The sequence below is a fragment of the Podarcis bocagei genome (assembly GCF_964188305.1).
Source record: "Podarcis bocagei genome assembly, chromosome: 11".
Taxonomy (NCBI): Eukaryota; Metazoa; Chordata; class Lepidosauria; order Squamata; family Lacertidae; genus Podarcis; species Podarcis bocagei.
Window position 1 is genome coordinate 20,424,836 of NC_138136.1, and position 21,389 is coordinate 20,446,224.

General features: G+C 42.4%; 1 protein-coding gene across 8 annotated transcripts in view; it reads left to right on the plus strand.

Annotated features, from left to right (window-relative positions):
* Nucleotides 1-21,389, plus strand: part of SEMA6A (semaphorin 6A) — a 183,847-nt gene that overhangs the window by 118,570 nt on the left and 43,888 nt on the right. For all 8 annotated transcript variants that reach the window (XM_081213582.1, XM_081213587.1, XM_081213588.1 and 5 more), the window contains exons 7-15: nucleotides 2,439-2,529; nucleotides 5,389-5,508; nucleotides 7,085-7,173; nucleotides 8,081-8,298; nucleotides 15,296-15,427; nucleotides 17,506-17,661; nucleotides 19,412-19,588; nucleotides 21,020-21,160; nucleotides 21,290-21,370. In XM_081213582.1, coding sequence (XP_081069708.1) covers nucleotides 2,439-2,529; nucleotides 5,389-5,508; nucleotides 7,085-7,173; nucleotides 8,081-8,298; nucleotides 15,296-15,427; nucleotides 17,506-17,661; nucleotides 19,412-19,588; nucleotides 21,020-21,160; nucleotides 21,290-21,370 — 1,205 coding nt within the window. The remainder of the gene's footprint in view (nucleotides 1-2,438; nucleotides 2,530-5,388; nucleotides 5,509-7,084; nucleotides 7,174-8,080; nucleotides 8,299-15,295; nucleotides 15,428-17,505; nucleotides 17,662-19,411; nucleotides 19,589-21,019; nucleotides 21,161-21,289; nucleotides 21,371-21,389) is intronic.

Consider the following 21,389-nt stretch of genomic DNA (forward strand, 5'->3'; position numbering starts at 1 on the left):
CTCCATCTTCCCTGTGATAGTTGAAGATGGCTATCATATGTCCTCTCAGTTTCCTATTTACCAACTCCCTCAATCCTTCCTCATCAGGCTTGGTTGCCAAACCCTTTGTCATCATGGTTGCCTTCCTCTATACACATTCCAGCTTGTCATTATCCTCCTTAAACTGTGGTACCCAGCAATGGACACAGTATCCCAGGTGTGGTCTGACCAAGGCAGAATAGTGCAGTGCTGTGAGTTTCTTTGATCAGGACACACTTCTTCTGTTGATGCAGCCTAGAATAGCATTTGGTGTTTCACTGCTGCATCACACTGTCGACTCATGTTAAGCTTATGAGCTATTAAGACCCCTAGATCCTTTTCACATGTACTACTGGCAAGACAGGTGTCCCCCATCTTATATTTGTGCAGCTGCTTATTCCTACCAAACCTTACATTTGTCCCCAATGAAATCCATTAGGTTGGTTTTGGTCCAGTTCTCCAATCTGTAAAAAGAGGAAGGGTTGTACCCTTATCAAGCCTCAGTAAGATAGAACTCTTAAGTAGGTATGATTCTTTGCATTCTAAGAGGCTGTGATTCTTATGGGCATATGGAGTACAGATTATTGGGTATGCAAAGTGTACCTAGTCCCTGTCTTCTGCAATATGCATCCCTTGTAAGAGATGATTGAAAATGGTCTTGTTGGGAAGATGGTTTTTTCATCTGGATAAATGGCATACTGCAGTTCATACTGACTACTCTGCCACATCATACATCTCACCATACAACATCTTTGCTGACTTCATATTTACCATACCCAACATATAGCTAATATTCTTTGGCTTCCAGTACCACATCAAGCTGATGTAACTTCAATCCTGAGGTTCTCTCAGTGTGAATCAAAGGAATGTGTAGGGAATTCAGAGGAGACACTTAAGCTTCTCCTTTGTATCCTCTTAAAAATGTATCTTGGGGTAGGAATTATAATTCCAAAACCAATACACATCTTGCCACATTGCCGATTATCTGTAGTTTATCATTGTGGCAACTCTACATTCCCCCAAGACCCTGATTGCTCTGACACTCTCAAGCACTTCATGGTTCCATAGATGCTCATTCCCTTCCTTCCAGCAAACCAAAGAACAGAGTAGAAGGCTACAAGCTTAAGTCTCTGTCTTACATGTAGAGAGACAGTTATTTTTCTTGAATTTGGGGAGTCATGCAGCGATATAGTTTGGGAAACTGTGCTTTAGTCCTCACTGTAATAAATGTGACAGACAAACCTCAAGGAGTCTTCCAGCTGGGAAGCCATATTTCTTGCGCAAATACAGATATAGATATTGTGGAATCATGTGGGGAATATAAATGGCCTTCTTTTATTATTTCTACAGATGTTTCATTCCCAATGATATATGGGCCCAGTTTGGTTTCCACACCTGTTGCAGTGCTGTCAGAAAGCCTGCACTCAATAACATTTCAGGGCCCTTCAGAAGGTCATTGGAGCACCTGGGCTCAGCAGTGTTAGAGCGCTTGACGTGCGCTGGCCTGATGCTACTGTCGTCCCTTGGGCATTGGAAGCGAAAGTGCAGATGGGCCCAGAACATTGTACTCCAAGCAGAACTCCTTTCCTTTTTACAATTATTTTAAACGCTTTTCCATCCTAGGATAAACACAACTGATTCCCTTCAGAAGGTCTAGAGAGGAGGAGATAAAAGACAGGAAACAAATGATGACAAATCACCCATTGCTTTGAAATAGGCCTCTCAATTCATGGGACTGGAAGTTGATTGGATGCGACTGGTGGTGCTTAGATGGCTGATTATCCACACTAGCGTTTCAAACTCTGTATCTTATGCTTGAAGTACCGTAAATTGAATTTGCTAGGTAGATCCAAGAACCCACATAAAACAAAAGTCACTGCTGAGTAATCCTGAGATACATGAATCTTAGGCCTATAGGCTCTGTCCTTTTCCCTGTAGCTTCTGCTATAAACCTGCTGAACTTCTGCTTTGTGTTGAGCTGGTTATTTGTATAATTATGGCTACCCTATGGAGAATTAGTTTCCCAAGGGTTACACTTAAGGCTGAGATTTACAAGTACTTCACAGATTAATTCTTGACAGGCAGAAAGAGGATTTATGCATGACACCGACTCCAACCAAAATATCAAATGTCTTTCCGAAAGGGAAATTGCAAAAAAAGAAAAGAAAAGCATGATTCTGGTTAAAAATAGTATGAGGAAAAGAGGCTCTTTTGCAGTAAAAAAAAATAAAAATGCAAGCAGTGCTCCACATGATTGCAAACTGAAAAAGTAGGTTAATATCATAATTTAGCTGTGTTCTTAAAACACAGTAAAAATGTCTGCAGATAAAGGAAGCAAAGGAACTCGAAAGGAACCCCATGAGTGTTCATTTAGTATGTTTTATTTGCTTCTAAAGGGATTCTGCTATTTTGTTTTTCAGATGGATACTTTGGAGTTTCTGGGAGATGAGTTCAGTGGAATGGCCAGGTGTCCTTATGATGCAAAGCATGCCAACGTTGCGTTGTTTGCAGGTAATAAAGGAACAGAAAAAATAACACACTGTATTACAGTTTTGTGCTTACTTTAGTACAGTTATGATGCACACCCACAAGGTGTAGTTACAGGTAGGTAGCCATGTTGGTCTGCCATAGTCGAAACAAAATTTTAAAAATCCTTCAATAGCACCTTAGAGACCAATTAAGTTTGTTATTGGTATGAGCTTTCGTGTGCATGCACACTTCTTCAGATACCAAGGTGGTGAGTTTATGAACAATCACCTATAGTAGAGGTCAGGAGGAAATAATTAGCTTCCGACGTATCACGTAGCTTGGGACTAATGAATGGATGGTGACCTATTCAGACCTCTCTGTTTTGCAAGGCATTATCTGCACTTGTATGTATAAAAGGAAATAGTGTTCTCTTTATGTAAATATTTTTTTATTTTACGATTTCAGCTTCAACATTTTGCATCAAGAAGAAAAAATAATTTTTTAAAAGTAAAAGTAATAATATAACATTCACTTTTTGGGGGGAGGTTCTCTTTAACCTCCTGACTTCCCTCCGTTTACTTTCCTGGTTCATAAATATATACATTTTCTGCATAATTATACTTAAGCCTCATTTTCTTATCCTCATATTGTAACTACGTGCCATCAAACTTTAGTATTTCAATTCAGGTTTCCTTTCATAGATTTTATCTCATTTTAAACTACTTGCAAGTGTTTAATCAAAGCCTGCCAACGTTTCTACTTGTTTACAATATTTTGTACATATACAATAAATGTTTGCCATTCTTTTTTAAATTTCTCATTATCATTGTCTCTGAGCTTTTCTGTGAGTTTAGCCATTTCAGCATAGTCCATCAGTTTCAGTTGCCATTCTTCTATTGTTGGTATCGTGTCTTCCTTCCATCTTGGGGCTAGTAGAATCCGGGTTGCTGATGTTGCATACACGAACAATTTCTTATTTTCTTTCGGTATTTGAAAAATAGGAAATAGTGTTCTGATAGAACACAAAGTCAGGGTGAGGCAGAACATCTTTTCACATCCTGCCTTCTGAAAGCCCATGATAAAACAAAAGATTTCACATGAACTGTAGTAATAACCGTTCATTATGTATGGTTCCACACTTTGTGGGCTAAAATAGAAAGGAGAAAAAAAGGACAAACCTGGTGTGATTCAGCTTCCTGATGTTTTGTTACCAGCTGTGGCAAGGGAGGGGACTGAACCGGAGTCTCTGGGTTTAATCATGATTTATTATGCATGCAACGAAATGCAATTAACTCTTCTTTTTGCAGTAGTTTAAAAATTGAGTGCTTATTAGAGGGGTTAATTTGGGCCATTGATTATAGAATGGCATTTTGGAAATTTGTGCCTTATAGATTTTAGATTAAATTGTCTCATTACCGAAATTGTGTTAGCATGGACCCCAATGATCCCATTTCAAATTTAGCTGTAAAATATGCAGTAGTATTGTGGAAACCACCTGGGAAAACCTTTGGGATGTTTTCCCCCCCAGCAGGTGCCTAGTTCCAGAAGAAGCAGGGTGTCTAACTACTATCTCCCCCACTCCCTATTAAAAATGTACTCGATTGCATAATAGACTAACCTGTGCTAATTCACAAAACAGAAAATCCTGAATATTTGAAATCATCCAACTTTTACTCCAATCTGGATTCTTGATTACTTACCTGCATACAGTATTGGTGTTGCTGGTAGACGGTAATTTTTTTAGTGGCATTGTTGTAGAACATATCTTGATACTTATTCCTGCAGAGGCTGTGTCCAAAACAGTACGATTGCCACATGTTCATGCAGTCCTGCTCAATGTAATCATATGTGCATTTACTTTGGAGCAAGTTCCACTGCATCTAATGGGCCTTACACGCTAGGATTTCTGTTAAGTTGTGGGCGAACATATCAGACGACACAGCGATTCTTCCAAAGCAGCTCTTTATTTGTAAACTGGAACAGAACTAAGCTGAGGAGCTCAGCCAGCCTGCTTATATAGAGCTCCAGAACAATGTAACTGTTGCCATTTTCTAAAACTATCCAATCACTGAATGTCACTTTTCGATGCTTCATTTGCATAACTATCTACAGTATCCCCCTGCTGGCCCAGGGTGAGAACTTCAGTCCATAACAATTTCAGCCTTCATTTCATTTCTAAACTATTTTTTAACCAGAGCAAATCTGTAAATGTTTCTGCACCCTCTTTTCAGAACTGCGGCAGTGCATGATTTATTTCTCCTGATAAAGTCTGAATATGTTTCAAACCTATTAGTTTGAAAGGATGCCAGTGCAAGTAGATAAATAGGTACCACAGTGGCGGGAAGGTAAACGGCATTTCTGTCCACTCTGGTTTCCGTCACAGTGTTCCGTTGCACCAGAGTGGACTTTAGTCATACTGGCCACATGACCCAGAAAGCTGCCTGTGGACAAACGCTGGCTCCCTCGGCCTGAAAGCGAGATGAGCGCCACAACCCCAGAGTCATCTGTGACTGGACTTAACTGTCAGCGGTCCTTTACCTTTTTTATGTTTGATTGCACATCTGTTTGAACACACACACTCATGTCAGGGGATATAAAGTGTATTCTTCTGGAAATTATTTCAAAATGCCATATTGGTTGCACAAAAGGTCCAGTCAGATACCACATTCTTTTATGCAGTGACTCAGTCGGTAGAGCATGAGATTCTTAATCTCACGGTTGTGGGGGTTGAATTAGATGACCCTCGTGGTCCTTTTTGGATTGTTTTTGATGGCCTGTTTCAATGATTCCTGAGGAAAGATAAATGAACTCTTCTTTCACACTCTTTCTCTCTGTTGTTTTCTGTCTCTGTCTCTCTCTCTCTCTCTCCTTCTTCTTCTTCTCCGATTCCCGCCTCTGAAGAGGGAAAACTGTATTCCGCCACTGTGACAGACTTCCTTGCAATAGATGCGGTCATTTACCGGAGCCTTGGAGACAGCCCAACTCTGCGGACAGTCAAACATGATTCAAAATGGTTAAAAGGTACGTAAACAGAAGCAGGGAGAGGAAGGGCAGCACTTTTGATTACAGTCTTAGGCTCCTGACAGACCTTGCTGTGTTGTTTTGCTTTATATTTACTGCGCTGTTTTGCAGTCCAGTCCTTTAGTGATTGTTACAAATAAAAGATGTTCAAAGCACATGTCGGTTGTACTTCATTTCAGCAAGGGCTTCTGTCAGGTAGAGGGCACTAAATTGCCTTCTTTACTGGTACATTTATTTCACTCTCCCCACCCCCCTGAGTTGCTAGATATTGATAGAGCCACCAAGAATAGGTTGCATCCAATTTACTTTTTTAAAGCCTGGCTATTTCACCATGCTATGGAAAAGATAGAGATTTGGAGCAGGTAAGGAGCATTTTGAAGCCGTGGTGGCGCCATCAGCCCTTCCCTCCAATTGGGCTAAGTAACTATCAACGCTTTATGAGGTGTAAAGAATTTGTTCTGTGGTCTTAAGATCCATCAATAAAAATAAAATAACAGAACTTCCATTTCATTGTCATGAAGTGCTGAATGGGTGCTGCTGAATTAGGCAATTTGTATGTTCTAAATAGCCTCATTGTTAAGAATGTTGCCATTCATTCTTTTCCAATGGCCTTATGAATGGGTGACACATTCTGAGATAGTGAAAAGGGGGCTTTTGCTTGTAGACAGAAATGCAAGAGGAGGGGGACGGAGAGGGAGAGCAGTGTGAAAATGATTCTGTTATATCCAATCTTTCTTTGAAAATTATTGTATTTTTTATAATTAGCAAGCATTTTACTACTTCTCCATGTGACTATAGGCAATGCTGTTAATTCTCTGTGGAAGAAATACCGCCGCTTCCCCAGATTTTGTATTCAGAGTAAATTAACGCAAATGGCAAATGGAAGACTTGTATCCCCAGTTTATTGCTATGCATGATTTTTCCTGCCTTCAGGGTTCTTTTCCTCAAGGCAGAGGAAAAGGGAGTGGAACAATGAGACCCTGGGATAGGAGAAATGAGCTGGGGAAAATGCTTGGGGACCAACATTAGGGCCCTGAAGCCCCAGGTATCAACCAAGGGCACCATTGTTTCAGAACCTTCAGTAGTTCTCCATGTATATAAGAACTGGGGAGGAAGGTATCTTGTAAATATGTGAGTTTGGTTATCAAATTCCCAGCAATTTTCCGGTTTCCTTTCTTACGGTCACTTCAAAAAAAATGTTATCCATGATTGGTTTGGTCTGGCTTTGTGGTTTTATTAAGTTGCTCCAAGGCTTTGGACCCCACATCTCCCTATTCGTTAACATGTCCAACCGGTCAGTCACGATCTACTGGTCAATCGTGGAGTGTTCCTGGTCGATTGTAGGATCCTTAGCGATCGGCAGCCAAGAAAAAAGCTCAACCACTCTGGGCAATAACAATGGGTAGATCACTGCCAGTTTTATTATACTGGGAGTAGATCACAGTCTCCAGAGAGTTGGACGTGCCTGCTATAGGGGAATAGTCTTCCTGCTTAAACAGGAGTTAAAAACCCACACCAAATTGATGTGTTTTGCTCATAGTTCCTTGTTGATTTGTACGCTTTGTCTTTCTTGCAGAGCCTTACTTTGTCCATGCAGTGGATTATGGCAACTATATCTACTTCTTCTTTCGAGAAATAGCCGTGGAGTATCACAGCATGGGGAAGGTAAGGGGCAAAAATATATTGTAGGCCATTGTGAGTTAGGAATGACCTTGAAATGAGAGCTATAAATCATAATGGCAAGGTCATTGTTTTGAGAGGATGCTGCCGTTGCTGCTGCTGCCAAAGGTTGGTTGGAATACAGCACTGCACTCTGCCTTGGATATAAAACACTCTGGCTTCGGATGGCAACAAGAGGCACAGGGCTTTTCTTCTTCTCCTCCCCATTAAGCAGGAAAGCATATGGCAAATTGATTTAATTCAGAGCTCCAAATAATCATTACAAGCCTGACTTTAAAGCAAGGAAGCAGCTGCATTTGGAGAACAGCAGAAGTAAATGGGAAGGAAATTTCAGCCTTGCTATATCATAAAAGCACAATGGAAGCCTTATTGACAAGAAATATATATTTTATATAAATAAAAAAGCGCAATAAATGTATTAAAAAGCTTGCAAGGTTAAAAAGGAGACAGACATAAATAAAGTCCTGATGACGCTTGCATACTTTAAAGAAATGCTTGGGATAGAGAAGGCTAGTGGTTTAAGCTGCGTGGATTGCAGATGTAGAATGTGCTTTTGTTTGTCGAAAGAGAAAGCTGAGTGGTCTGCATAGAAATGAGTTTTATACAAGCTGAGAACAGTTCTCCTGAAGGATTTATGGCTGTGTATGAAATGTCACCGGCTTATCTTTCATAGTACAGAGTTCCAAAGCCGAATTTTCTTCTGTTTGCTATTTGTCACAGATTATGGAAAACATGGGATCAAATCAAGAGACAAGTGTTGCCATTTCTGTCTTTTTATATATATTTTTTAAAAATAGGGAGGTGGGTAGAAACAGAACTTCAGCAAAGTCTTTTTGATGAATAAATAGTTCAGTTTCTTTCTTCCCCCTCCCTGCACCTTCCCCAACTCTAGGTAGTTTTCCCCAGAGTAGCTCGTGTGTGCAAGAATGACATGGGTGGATCCCAACGAGTGCTAGAAAAACAATGGACTTCCTTCCTGAAGGCAAGGCTGAACTGCTCTGTTCCTGGCGATTCACACTTCTATTTCAACATACTGCAGGCAGTTACAGATGTTATCCATATCAATGGTCGCAATATTGTCTTGGCCACCTTCTCCACCCCTTACAACAGGTAATTAACTAGTATCATTCTTGCTTGCAAGTTTTTGCTCCTGAATCCTACAAGCTTTTTGAGTCTTCTGCCAGAACTATGGAAGCTAGGAAGGGTGGCTGTGAATGCAAAGTAGAGCAAGTTGTAAAAAGTCTTGTACTCTATAGTTTCCCAGTGTATTTGCCTATTTAATTATTTAAGCTGTTTCTATACCACTTAACTATCAAAATTTCATCACTGGGAAAAGTCTGCAGCCTGGTTCAGACACAATGGCAAAGTATTTTCCTGCTATATTAACAGGTTCTATGTGTTTTAATCCTCCTGCTACCACCCTTCCTCTCTTTCACATGTTACAGGAGGAAACCGATAGCATCTGTTTTTCATTTTTAACTAACTGCAGTTTCCAGTAATGTCTAAACTCTGGGAATTGTGATTTATTAAAGTATAAATGATGACAGCAAGCTAGATTCAGAGATTCTGGATTGATTCTGGTTGTTCAACTGACAGGAGTTTAACCAAGCCATAGTTTGTTGAGCTCTGATGTTGTGGGGAATGTGGTTTGCTGAAAACCCAAATCAAGGGCATTCAGTGTCCTCCTCCTGGACTATAAAAGAGGACCAGCGGGGAGCATGTGAGCCTGAAAATTGTGGAGACTCATTCACATAATGGAAACCATATTTTTTTTAAAAAAAGTACACGTGAACCAGGTCTTTGAGAATTCTATCTCATCTTTTTGCATTTTTGTGACGGCTTCATAAAATTGGCACAATTTTCTCAGTGGTTTTGGAGAATCCAAAGGATATCATTCCCATTACATTCCCATGTTTTCCCATTGTCTTGTCAATTCTCCAAGTGCTCATTTTTAACATGGGGTGGAATCGCAGTACAATTTTTGGAGGTGTAGACCAGCTTAGCCCTTCTGCAGACTAGATGAACCTTGGGGTCCCTTCCAACTCTATGATTCTAGGAGTGTTCAGCGACACACACAGTGATCTGACTGGTCCTTTCACCACTCTTTTCTGCTTGCATCTTGCATTACATGACTGGGCCTTTGCCATTATCTTTTCTGCAACATGAGCCCCTCATCAATTTTAAAAGCTATAGGTCAACATCCAACATTGCGCGTACAGACTTCCCCTTTCTCTCCCTCCACCAAAGCCAGTGTGCCCCCCAATGTATTCAGTAGGGTCCCTCAACCATCCCGAGTAGATAAGGGGGAAGAGAGAGGCATCCAGCTGGAGGTTAAATCTGGCCTGTACACCCACTGTGTACATTCCACAGACAGACAGACAGACGGATGCTGATGGATTTTACCAATACAGTGGAACCTTGACTCACAACCACAATCTGTTCCAGAGGCCCGTCCTTATGGCGAAGCGGTCGCTGGGAGAGGCGTCGTTGTGCACAGGTGTGGGCGGCAGTTGCCCGCTCCTGCACAGGCACGAACAGCGGCAAACCCGCCGGTTACTTCCAGGTTTGCCATGGTCGCAACTTGGAACGTCCATGAGTGGAGGCAGTTGTAAGAGGTTCTACTGTATCTCTTTTTTCAAGGAAGCTTAATAGCGTGCGCACTCACACATTTCTTTAGAAAAGCATTGTACTGCAATCACTCATAAGCCACTTTCAGGGTGGGAAAGGTTGCACTTTGGTACATGCGGTTGCGTGATCCGCTTTAAAAGAAGCCATGAGAAAGAGCAGTGAGCATCAGTGCAAGTGTCATCAGAGGCAGATTGAGGGGAGCAGGGCGGGTTTGGTCGCACTGGACGCAGAGCTTTGGGGGCATAGTAGGGAATACCACAACTATAATTTAGAATGGAGTGCAAGAGGCAGGGAGGGCACACAGGGCACCACTGAAATGTCATCCCCCAAGCTGTGCCACTGAATGTCATATACCAGGGGTCAGCAAACGTTTTCAGCAGGGGGCCGGTGCACTGTCCCTCAGACCTTGTTGGGGGCCAGACTATATATTTTTTTTTGGGGGGGGAATGAACAAATCCCTATGTAAGACAGAGTTGTTCCGCCTGGCCTTTGGCTTGGAATCAGCTTGATTCCCTCCCCCTCTTTCCTTTTTCCTTTCTCCTTCTGTGATGGAATTCCTATTTGGGGACTTCCCTGGCTTTTTTCTGGCCCACGTAGGACCAGTCTGGATAGTTGGCCTTGGTGAAGACTTGATGTTTTCATCCCCAAAAAAGTTTCTGATTTGAGTTTCTACTGAAATGAGGCTGCATTTTAATGTTGTATTTTAATCTTGTTTTTAAGTTGTATTTCAATAAATTGTTTTATATCTGGTGTTAGCCACCCTGAGCCCGGTCTTGACTGGGGAGGGCGGCGTATAAGTAAAATTTATTATTATATGTCCCACAAATAACCCAGAGATGCATTTGAAATAAAAGCACACATTCTACTCATGTAAAAACACACAGATTCCCGGACCGCCCCTAGGCCGGATTTAGAATGCTGACTTGGCCTGGCCAGTCATTATGGGGTACTCATGGGCAAATTATTATTATTTATTATTATTATTATTATTATTATTATTATTATTATTATTCTCTGCCTTTCCCCCTGACGGAACTCAAAGCAGCTTACATATAAAAATGAAAACCGCTAAGAACATAGGGGGGTGGATAATTAAAAAGCAATTAAAACTATATAAAACTGAATGGCTTGGGCCGTTGACATGATCACCCCTGAATGCCCTCTCCCACTTTGTGGCACCTGCTTGGCTCTCTGGTATACTCCAGAGCTTAAGGCATGGAAACAAGCTAGGAGACGACTCAAACGTGGGGAGAGGAGAGATCTGGTTGAATGCAAGTCTATCTAGTCGCAGTAAAGGCAGCCAAGAAGTCATACTTTGCTGCCTCCATTGCATCCTCACTATACCGTCCAGCAGAGCTTTTCCTGGGTAGTGTGGGGCCTCTTACAGTCTGGTCCGAAGCAGGCGGTAGAACTGACAGTAGCTCGCTGGGACTTGTTTGCAAAGCCTTTTGAAGACAAAATTGCTTGCATCCCACAGCAGATGACTCTCAAAGGGCTTTCCGACAACTAGCCCTGTTGTGTTGGATGAGTTTCAGTTAGGAAGGCTCATTCAGCCCAGTGGGAAAGGACAGCTAAAGGGTTCTAGTGAGCAAGCACCCATTGTTCACTGAGCCACTTTGGCATGACGCTTCCACTCATGGCAGCATCTCTTGATCAGCAGGATCAATAGAGGTGGCAAGAGTGGAAGCGAAGCATATGTGACTCCCGTATCCCCTTTCCCTGTTGCCTGACGTGTGGAAAGGCGCCCTCCTCAATCTGTGCACGTTGTACGAGCTGCATCGGGAGTCCACACATTTCGCACCAGGAGGCATGTTCCAGTTTTGCCCTTGGTGAGATTAAGCGGAGGATTCCTAACTCACTTGCTTCTGCTGTGACTGGGTGAAACAGTCCTCAGAAATGCATTGGGGAATGCCTTCTACTCAAGCCTTGTTTTGAAATGAATAGGGCTCATGAAACAGAACGGAACAGCACTGCTGAGTAACTCCGAAGCATTTCGACAGGACAGATCCCTAACAGATTGTACTCCCTGTGATTCAGAGGGAAATAAAGAGTGCCTGCATGCCAAGTAGGAATAATTCTGTCTCATGATAGATTTGAGTTTCCTTTCTGTGAATGGATCCCTCTTCCTTTTCCCTTGTAAGGCACCCAGCTCAGCAGATGGCCTGAGCATGGCGAAGTCCTTTCCTTTCTGCTGCAATACGAGTCATAAATAACAGCAACAGGGCCCATTATTCCGACACCCATAGTTTTTTAGGTCAGCTAATAAAAGACTTTTACAGCATTCACCTCATCTGTTAAGAATTTGTAAGTGCTGGTATATTACCACACACTTTCAGTAATTTATGGGAACATGCTAAGATCTCCAGTTGCTAAGGTCTCCAGGAAACTTTGGCAAATATGCTAATTAAAGTAAAATTGCTCCTGTGACAACTGGGGACTGTTTCCTTTCCCATGCTTTCTATTAGAAGGGGCATTTGATGGAAGAGGGAGAGCCTGAGTTCATGCATTCAAGCTCTGCGTTGGCTACCTGGAGTCAAAGGCTAAGCTCAGCACTGTCAAAGGCAGGCCTCCTGCTGCTCGAAAAAAACGAGGAGAAGGGGCAAGGCAGCGAGGCATAATAGCTACTATTGACAACCAAATTAGAACAGCTGCTTTGGGAATGATTCAGCCATGAACTGAAAATACAGCCAACGCGAGAAGTAAACACGTTTTATTTGCAAGAAAATCAGTGTTGAGAATAACATGTGTGTAGCCAAAGGGGGGTGGGGGTGGGGAGAGGAAGCATTAAAAAAAAAGAAAGAACCCTAAGTAGGTTGAAGTCTAACTTTCTCCTGCATTTTCCTAACTGTGTCCTTGGCAACAATTAAATGTTCACAGTGTAAACTTTCATTAGCTCTGTTATTCCTTCAGGGCACCCCACCAGCCCGTTTTCCTTTCCCTTCAGCTATTATTGGGACGCTTCCAGCCTGCCACTGTTTTTGAGTGGGGTTCTAGAACATAACCAGAAAATTTAGGTTGTCCCGTTATAGTTGATTGGGAGGGAAGTCTTGTTCAACAAACCTCACTTTCGAAGGAAAGAGTAAACAGGTGGGTCTTACGTAGCTGACAAAAGATGTAAAGTGTTGGTGCCAGGCACACCTCTTTAGAAAGAGAGTTTCACAGTTTTGGGGCCAACACAGAGAAGACCCTGTCATAAGCCACTGCTCCCCGAGTCCCTGAGGGAGTAGCACTACCAACGAGGCTTCATCCACTGATCATAATACCCCAATTAGCACATATGGTAGGAAGTGCTCCAGATATCTGGGGCCCAAAGGACTTTATACATTAATGAAGACAGCACGAATTGGGCTCGGAAATGGATAGAGCAAATGTTTCAGGACGGGTATCGCAAGAGTCCCTAGGGCCATTCTGAATCCCATTCTAGCTGTTACATTCTGCACCATTTGCAGCATCCAGACCATTTTGAAGGGCAGCCCCACACAGAACACATTGCAGCAGTCCAGTGTGGAGGTTCCCAGAGCATGGAGTACCATGGCCAAGTTGTCTCTGTCCAGGAGGTTTTGTGGTTTGCGCACTAGATGTAGCTGGAAGTAGGTTCTCCTAGCCACCAAGGCCACATTGTCATTGAATCCAGGATTGACTGCACACCTGCTGCTTCAAGGGGAGTCCAACCCTGTCCAGAGGAGGCCATACTATGTTCTCTGGCTGCAGCAGAACAAACATTTGCTTAGGTTGCCTCAGTTAAAGCAGCTTCATCTAACTGGGAATTGGGAACAGACCACATCAATTTTGGTCCTTTAGCAGTACGGACACTTCCTGAAGTTGGACCGAGCTGCCTAATTCTTAACAGCCATTCTATAAACACAAGCTGGAAGCAGGTTCTGCGTGAACCTGCTTCTTAGTAATACATGAAGCAGTCTTAGGCCGCTGGCATGCTGCATTGTGGATGTGGAGCACATTGGAGTGAGTGACACTGTTTTTGCTCTCTGGTCTGATCATAGAATTGCAGAGTTGGAAGGGACCCTGAGGATCATCTAGTCCAACCCCCTGTGGGGCATGAATATGCAGGGATTGAACCTGCAACCTTGGCATTATCAGCACCACGCTCTCACCAACTGAGCTATCCAGCTATGCATATACCTGGCACGACGCAGGCACAGTTATAAGCACTGCAGTTTTGCCTGTGTGGGTCGGTCACTAACTCGCTCACTGAGAGAAAGCCACCGTTCCGCTAATAAGTTTTACGTCTGAGTTTAGGCAGCACCCTAACATAGAGTAGGGTTATAATTAAGTCTAATACAGCTCCACAAATAATGGAAAGCACAATCATGAGTTATTTCTCAGCCGATGAGTTTATACGGCAACCCAAAACTTGACTGAATGTATACAAGCAACCCTGAGATAAGAAAATGCCACCTTCATTTTTCACTAATTTTCATTCTGTGTATTTCCACTTTTGGATAATCAAACCATCTACTTAGCATTCCGTTTTAGCTTTCTCATGTAGCAGCGTCTTTTATATCGCTTCACATCCAAAAGCCAAATTCCGATGGTTGGATGTAGGATAATAACTCGCCACCTTAAATTGGGATTATGACTCAGCCAGATGGTGCTTTGCTATCTGATCAGAAATCATATCGCTTAAGTCAGACACAAATGTACTACGGTAGATCATGTGTAAACAACAAAGGCAGAACAATGAATAAATCATACCTGAAAGTCATTGACTAAGGGAAACATCCGAGCCCTTCCAAAAGTGTTTGTGTAAGACTGTAATTATATTTAGTGATTGCTACTATTAGGTTACATGTAAATAGTCTGGAAATTCAAATTTAAACTTTAGCGGGTGTAAGGCAAAGCTGCATTTCCTTCTGCAAACTCTTTATAGTTGACCGAGTTAAGCAAATTCCTGCTCATAGGAACTCAGCCAGAAACATACAGGGAAATCAAATGATTTTTCAGAACCGCAACGGATGGGTAGGTATTTTTGCTGACCTTTTGGGTTGAGCGATGCGCATCAGTATGCAAAATGTATCCACTCTGGGCATCTGAATGGTTTCTAGGACGCAGCTAAAGATTTTGCAGGGCCTGGAAGATTTGACATCAAAAACGTGTTACAAATGTACAGTTTGTATCCAGAAAATGTGCTGTGATTTTGATAACCCAGTAATTTCTTCATACCACAAGTTGTCAGAACTGTGTCATTTAATCTTTTAGGAAATTCGAAATTAATGTAATATGCTGTTTTATTAAAAAATCTTTTTGGAGGCAAGCCATACTGACAGGAGCAGGCTGCCCAGTGGAGCATCTCAAATGTCTGTATGGGGGCAATTTTTTATTGTCAGTACCCAGAGGTTGGAAGGTTCAGAACGGAATGGCCTTTGACAGGAAAGCTTCTATGCAGCATGTTTCTGAGATGGAAAAAAAAGAATGCATAACTTCAGAATGAGTAACTATTTCTGGAAATGTCACATTGCAGCATCCCTGGCTCTGCTGTCTGCGCTTACGATATTCTTGACATTGCCAATGTATTTACTGGGAGATTCAAAGAACAGAAGTCTCCAGATTCAATATGGACACCAGTTCCTGATGAACGAGTGCCCAAGCCCAGGTACTTTTCTTTGCTAAGTTTTCTGCAGTGAAGGGGCTGGGAATTTGATCATTGGTTTCGTATGCATGAACTGAGTGAGGTACAGAGGCAAATGCAGAGAAGATGGAAGCATAACTCCATATAAACCAAACGGGTTCATATTCCCCCACTCTCTGTAATGAGTTTGGTCATGGAGGAATGGGGAAAATTATTTTAGGAGGCGGTCAACCACTCTGTTCCATTCTTTCCCAGAGAGCAAAGGAGAGTTAAACAGATTCCTCCGGAAAAAAGGTCTGGTTAAGAATGTGACTATTGTGCCACAAAAAAAGATGGTGGCAAATGCTCCCATGTGACCTGGCATTCTCTGTCATTCTCAGAGAGAATGAGAAGAGAGCAGGCAGTGATAGGTTAACTCATCCACTGATAAGACATGAGGGCTACCAACTGAGCTGTCAAAGGATCACGCCTCTGGCCAGAAGATGGCTGATTATCCTTCATACCATCGTCTCCCCCAATGAACTCTCTGTGCCAGTGAGCTGGAGGGTAGTGTAGGAGGCACATGGTTCATTGGGTCTGGGAGGGGGGTCCCATCTCTGATTCTGCGGGTCTTGATGCTGTGGGATTCCTCAGGTTCACAGTGTCCCTCATCACCAGCATTGGGCTCAGAGTCAGATACCTGATCCATCTCCTCAGTCACTGGATTGTTCCTTCTCTCTGGAAGGGACATAGGGGCCCTCACAAGGTGTGGTAAATCCATTGCTGCCTGCTTTCTTTCTGACTAAACAAAACTGAGCCCCTGCAGTAAATGAAATTTCCCATTTATATAGCAAGGTAAGGGAAACAGGATGTGAAAGTAAAGGAAGATGTTGGTTTAAAAGAATTTATTTTTTAATCCCTGATCTCCTGAGAAAATGCTTTTTCCACACCCCCTTTTTACTTCTAACGGTATTCACATTTCATTTCAGTTTTGTCCCTAACCACCCCTGTACTAAACTTTGCACATTGCTCATGCATATACACTTCCTCCACCCAAAATTACAGGCATGGTTTCACACACACACACACACACACACACACACACACAGAGAGAGAGAGAGGGGGGGGGCGGGTGGCTGTCAAATAATGCTCCATTGGCTCAATTGCAGCAATGCAGTCATACAAGTTTGTAATTGGCTCATAGCAATGGCTAATGGAACCATCTTTGCAGTTGCTCAGTCTGTGTGTGTCTATCATTGTGCTGTGTGGACTTGCAGTGTCTCCTTTGGGAGTTCAAAGTCTGGACAAGCACAGCTACATTAGACAAGAAGGAATTGTGCAGAAGGGAACTGTTGGGGTAGGGCATACTCAGCAAAAGAAAGTAGATCTTTCTGTTGCCAATATATGACTGTTCTGGCCCAGTTTCCATGAGAGTACTGGGGAGATTCCAGGAATAAACTGAGCACATTTGTATTCCAGTTATCGAAGACAGATAACACTGTGTCTTATTAAAGGACTCTGCAGACTCATGCTGAAAAGGCTTGGGTTTTCATATTTGTCAAAAATAAAATGTTCTTGGGAGCCATAGCAAAGAGGATGTTTACTCTAATGCTGGCTGGATTCACCCTTCAAGCTGTGTTTCTAAGCAGCTTTTTTCACAGTTTCAGAAAAATGTAACATTTCCCTTGCAAATTAAATAAAGTGCTCTTAATTCCAAGAAAGAGAGTGTTGGAAAAGAAAATCTGGAGCACGCCTAAGGAGTGAGCAGAATCTTGCCAAGCTGTGTATGTGTTTATTGGGCTCCATGTGGATGGATGAACTGTGAACTTGCATTTTACAAACTTCATAATCTGCTTAGGAAATTTATGTGTGCTAATGGCCATAAATCAGGTTTTCCCACAACGCAGAACTGAGTGCTGAATTCTACTCTCGCACTGTGGAATGACTAGGCCCAGAGGAAATCTAAGAGTGCTTCAGTTGGTGCCATTATGCATTGTTCAGTTTCTACAAAGCCTCTGGCACACTCTCACTTAATAACAGGTGCTTAGGAAAACAGTTTATGTAGAATATTTGCACAAAAGCGATAAATAATCACATTCCCTCCCACCCTGTTTTTGATTTAGGCCGGGTTCTTGTGCTGGCTCAACATCACTTGAAAAGTACATGTCTTCCAATGAATTTCCAGATGACACTCTGAACTTCATCAAAACACATTCTCTCATGGATGAAGCTGTTCCATCCATTGTCAACAAGCCATGGTTTCTGCGGACGATGGTCAGGTAAATAAATATATTCCATTCCGTTTCCTTTCATGTCTGCCTGTCCAAATTTGGTAATGAACTCTGATGTTGATCTTTTGAATGTCCATACATTAAAGCCAAGCATCTATGTAGGAGGTGCTTTGGAAACTAGTTAAAAACCGGAAATAGAGGACAATAAATAATTGGACAGGGTTGACAATGGAAAGAGCTTACAGGTGCATCCCCAAATATTTGTACTAAGAGCAATGTTTATTTTAAATCTTCTTTTAAAAATAATCATCATCTGGAGACAGAGAGAGGTAGAAATGGGGAAATTACTATGCCTGTAGATAATCAGATTATTTAGGATGCTGACATCCCAGCGAGACTCAGAAAGGCTCCAGTAAGGCTAGCCATATTTGGAAACCGAATGCTAGAGTGGATGGACCTTTGGTGTAATCCAATAAGGCAATTGTTGCATTCTAATGGGTTAGGGCAGAGACAAGAATGTTCCTGCAGAACTACTTTTTAATCTTACATTTATATCTAACCTTTCTTCTATAAAATCATAAAACTGTAGAGTTGGAAGGGTCATCTAATCCAACCCCCTGCAATTCTGGTATATATAGCCATCCCATATAGGGATTGAACCTGCAACCTTGGTGTTATCAGCACCACGCTCTGACCAAGTGAGCCATCATTAAACCCAAGGGTAGCATACATCCATCTCCCGGAAGATCTCCAATCCAGGCTCTGACCAGACATGCTCAGTTTCAACAAGGTCATAAGTTCATGTCCCTCCAGCCGATATCCTGGGACCGTCTGGGTATCATAGAACTTTAATGAATGGAAACTTGTTACTCATTCCATCCAGGTTACCCTCAGTCTATGTTAGAGAGGAAGCGCCAACTTACACATTTACTTTTAAGAGTCAGCATTTTAAATACTTTTGATTTAGCTGCAAGGTACATTCACCGGTTATGAAAGCTGTCTGCTAGGATGTTTTCAGGATATGCTGATGTCTGTCAGGATATGTTATGGAAAGCGTTAATGCTTACACAAGTGTTTAAAGAGAACTATTCATATCCAAATAATCCCATGGCTCAACTTAAGAAGAAACAGTGAGAAGTTATTTTTCTCCAGAAGGATACACAAGTCAGCTACCTTCAGAAACACATTTCTAGGGACTGGAATATGCATCTGAAGATTTCTGAGCTTTGTGTCACAGGCATATTTGTACAATAATTTTATTCACAGACATGTTGACATGTATGATGGTGTTTGTATGTTGTAAATGTTTAGTTGTACATGTTTCAGGAATAAACGGATAGTTTTGTACATGGATGTAGGACCACATACAAAAATAGGATACAGAATTCAGTAACCATGCAAAAAGCTCTCAATGAATTGTTTTATATTATGATAGCTTATGGCTTTAGGTAACAGATTTGAACTAAACTAAATGGAGAATCAGAGAGTGAAATGCTGTGAACTCTACACTCCCAATGTATGGATCTCCCTGTGTGCTTGCCTAAAAGTTGCTGAATAATTCTAGCTTTCAAAGTGGCCTTGTTGTTTTAGCCATATTGGCCCACCCTAGGCATGATCATGTCCTGTGTGGAAATAATTTGGACCTGTCTATTTTAAGTGGGAAATTGTGTTTACATATGAATAGATAAGCTCTGCTTATAAACATACTAAATACTGACCTATAAAGTGAAAGAAAGGGAAAAAAAGATAAAGCAAATGACAGCCTATTGGGATAATTAAAACTGCAATGTTGTTCCAGATACCGCCTGACCAAAATTGCTGTAGATAATGCTGCTGGGCCAAATCGGAATCACACTGTGGTTTTCCTTGGATCAGAGAAGGGAATCATTTTGAAGTTCTTGGTCAGGACAGGAAACAGTGGTTTTTTAAATGACAGTCTTTTCCTGGAGGAGATGAGCATTTACAATTCTGAAAAGTACGTATCGTTGGTTCTCTTTCCTATATGTGTTAGTCTCACACACAGTGCAGGCCAATGGGGGTGGGGAGCCAAGGAAACTGGTGGGTTTTTTTATTAGTATTGAATGTGGAAAATATGTTGTTGTTTTCGGGAATTTTAATTTCCCCATTTAAAAAATGGCTGTGGTCAACACATCACAGCAAATAATTATACCTCCACACACACACACACAAACATACATACATACATACACACACAAACGATATAGTAAACACATTATTTTGGGTTTTGCAACTATAGGCCTCTTCAGGCATTCAGGCAGCATGTTAAATTAATGTGTAAGGGAGTTACGGGGATGACTGCAGTAGCCCTGTCACCACTGTTCCCATTGCCATTCTGGTCACCTTCCAACCTCTCCTGTGCTCATAGTAACTCTATGAACGCTCAAATACACTTAAATGTGTCTCTGTAAGTTGGCAAAAGGGTGGCGGTGCGGGTTAAACCACAGAGCCTAGGACTTGCTGATCAGAAGGTTGGCGGTTTGAATCCCCGCGACGGGGTGAGCTCCCGTTGCTTGGTCCCTGCTCCTGTCAACCTAGCAGTTCGAAAGCACATCAAAATGCAAGCAGATAAATAGGTACCGCTCTGGCGGGAAGGTAAATGGCGTTTCCATGCGGCTTAGTCATGCTGGCCACATGAGCCGGAAGCTGTATGCCGGCTCCCTCGGCCAATAAAGTGAGATGAGCGCCGCAACCCCAGAGTCATCCACAACTGGACCTAATGGTCAGGGGTCCTTTACCTTTAAGTTGGCAAACAACACCCCCTCCACATAAACACACATACGTAATGGATGAAATATGGGAAGATAGCGAGGAGTGGGGTTAGATTGTTTTCCATATGCACTCCACAGCCTTATCATCCCTGGATGTGCTTCCCAGGAGGCAAAAGTAAAACTTCCCTGTCACTCTATGCTGAGTCACCCTGCCTCCCAGTCTCTTAAGAAGGCTCTGCAAATTAGGATATTAATTTAAGTGATAATATGATTTAGGGAGCAAACCAGACTCCTGGCAGGCAGCAGCAAGGTTTAATGGAGAGGCTGAGTGACTACTAAGTCCAGAGCACAGCTGGATTAGGAGGGAAGGCAGGCCATGGAAATCCTGGTGGTTTTTCCGTCACACCAGTTCCACACTGGCACAGGAGAGAGGCCTAGATTGAGCATGTTGCTGGTAGCCAGACCTGCTTGTGGTCCAGTGGAAACTTGACCAGCCCAGCTCTCTTCCGGCCTTCTAGATAGCCTGTTTCAGGAGCATCTGCTGGCTACTACCAGCAGGGATACTACTGGTGCTGGCTTCAGTTAATCCTGTCTGAGAAATGTTTCTGTTGTAAAGAAATTGTCTTTCTGATTTCACTGAGCTGATCAAACGGCCTTTCTCTCCCCCTCCAAATCAGGTGCAGCTATGATGGGGTGGAAGACAAGAGAATTATAGGGATGCAGCTGGATAAGCAAAGCAGTGCCCTCTATGTAGCATTCTCTAACTGTTTAATCAGGGTTCCCCTCGGAAGGTGTGAGCGTCACGGCAAGTGCAAAAAGTAGGTACTTCTTCACGTGTGTCCTCTCAACTGCTCACTCCGTTCTCAAACACACAAAAGTATTGATTCGTTGATACTGACATTGAGCTACTGATCGCAAAGAACTCCATATCTGTCTCCTCTATTAAGGGCCTGCATAGCATCTAGGGACCCGTATTGTGGCTGGATGAAGGAAAATGGGGCATGCATGCAGCTGTTACCCGGAACAACGTAAGTTATAATTCGCATT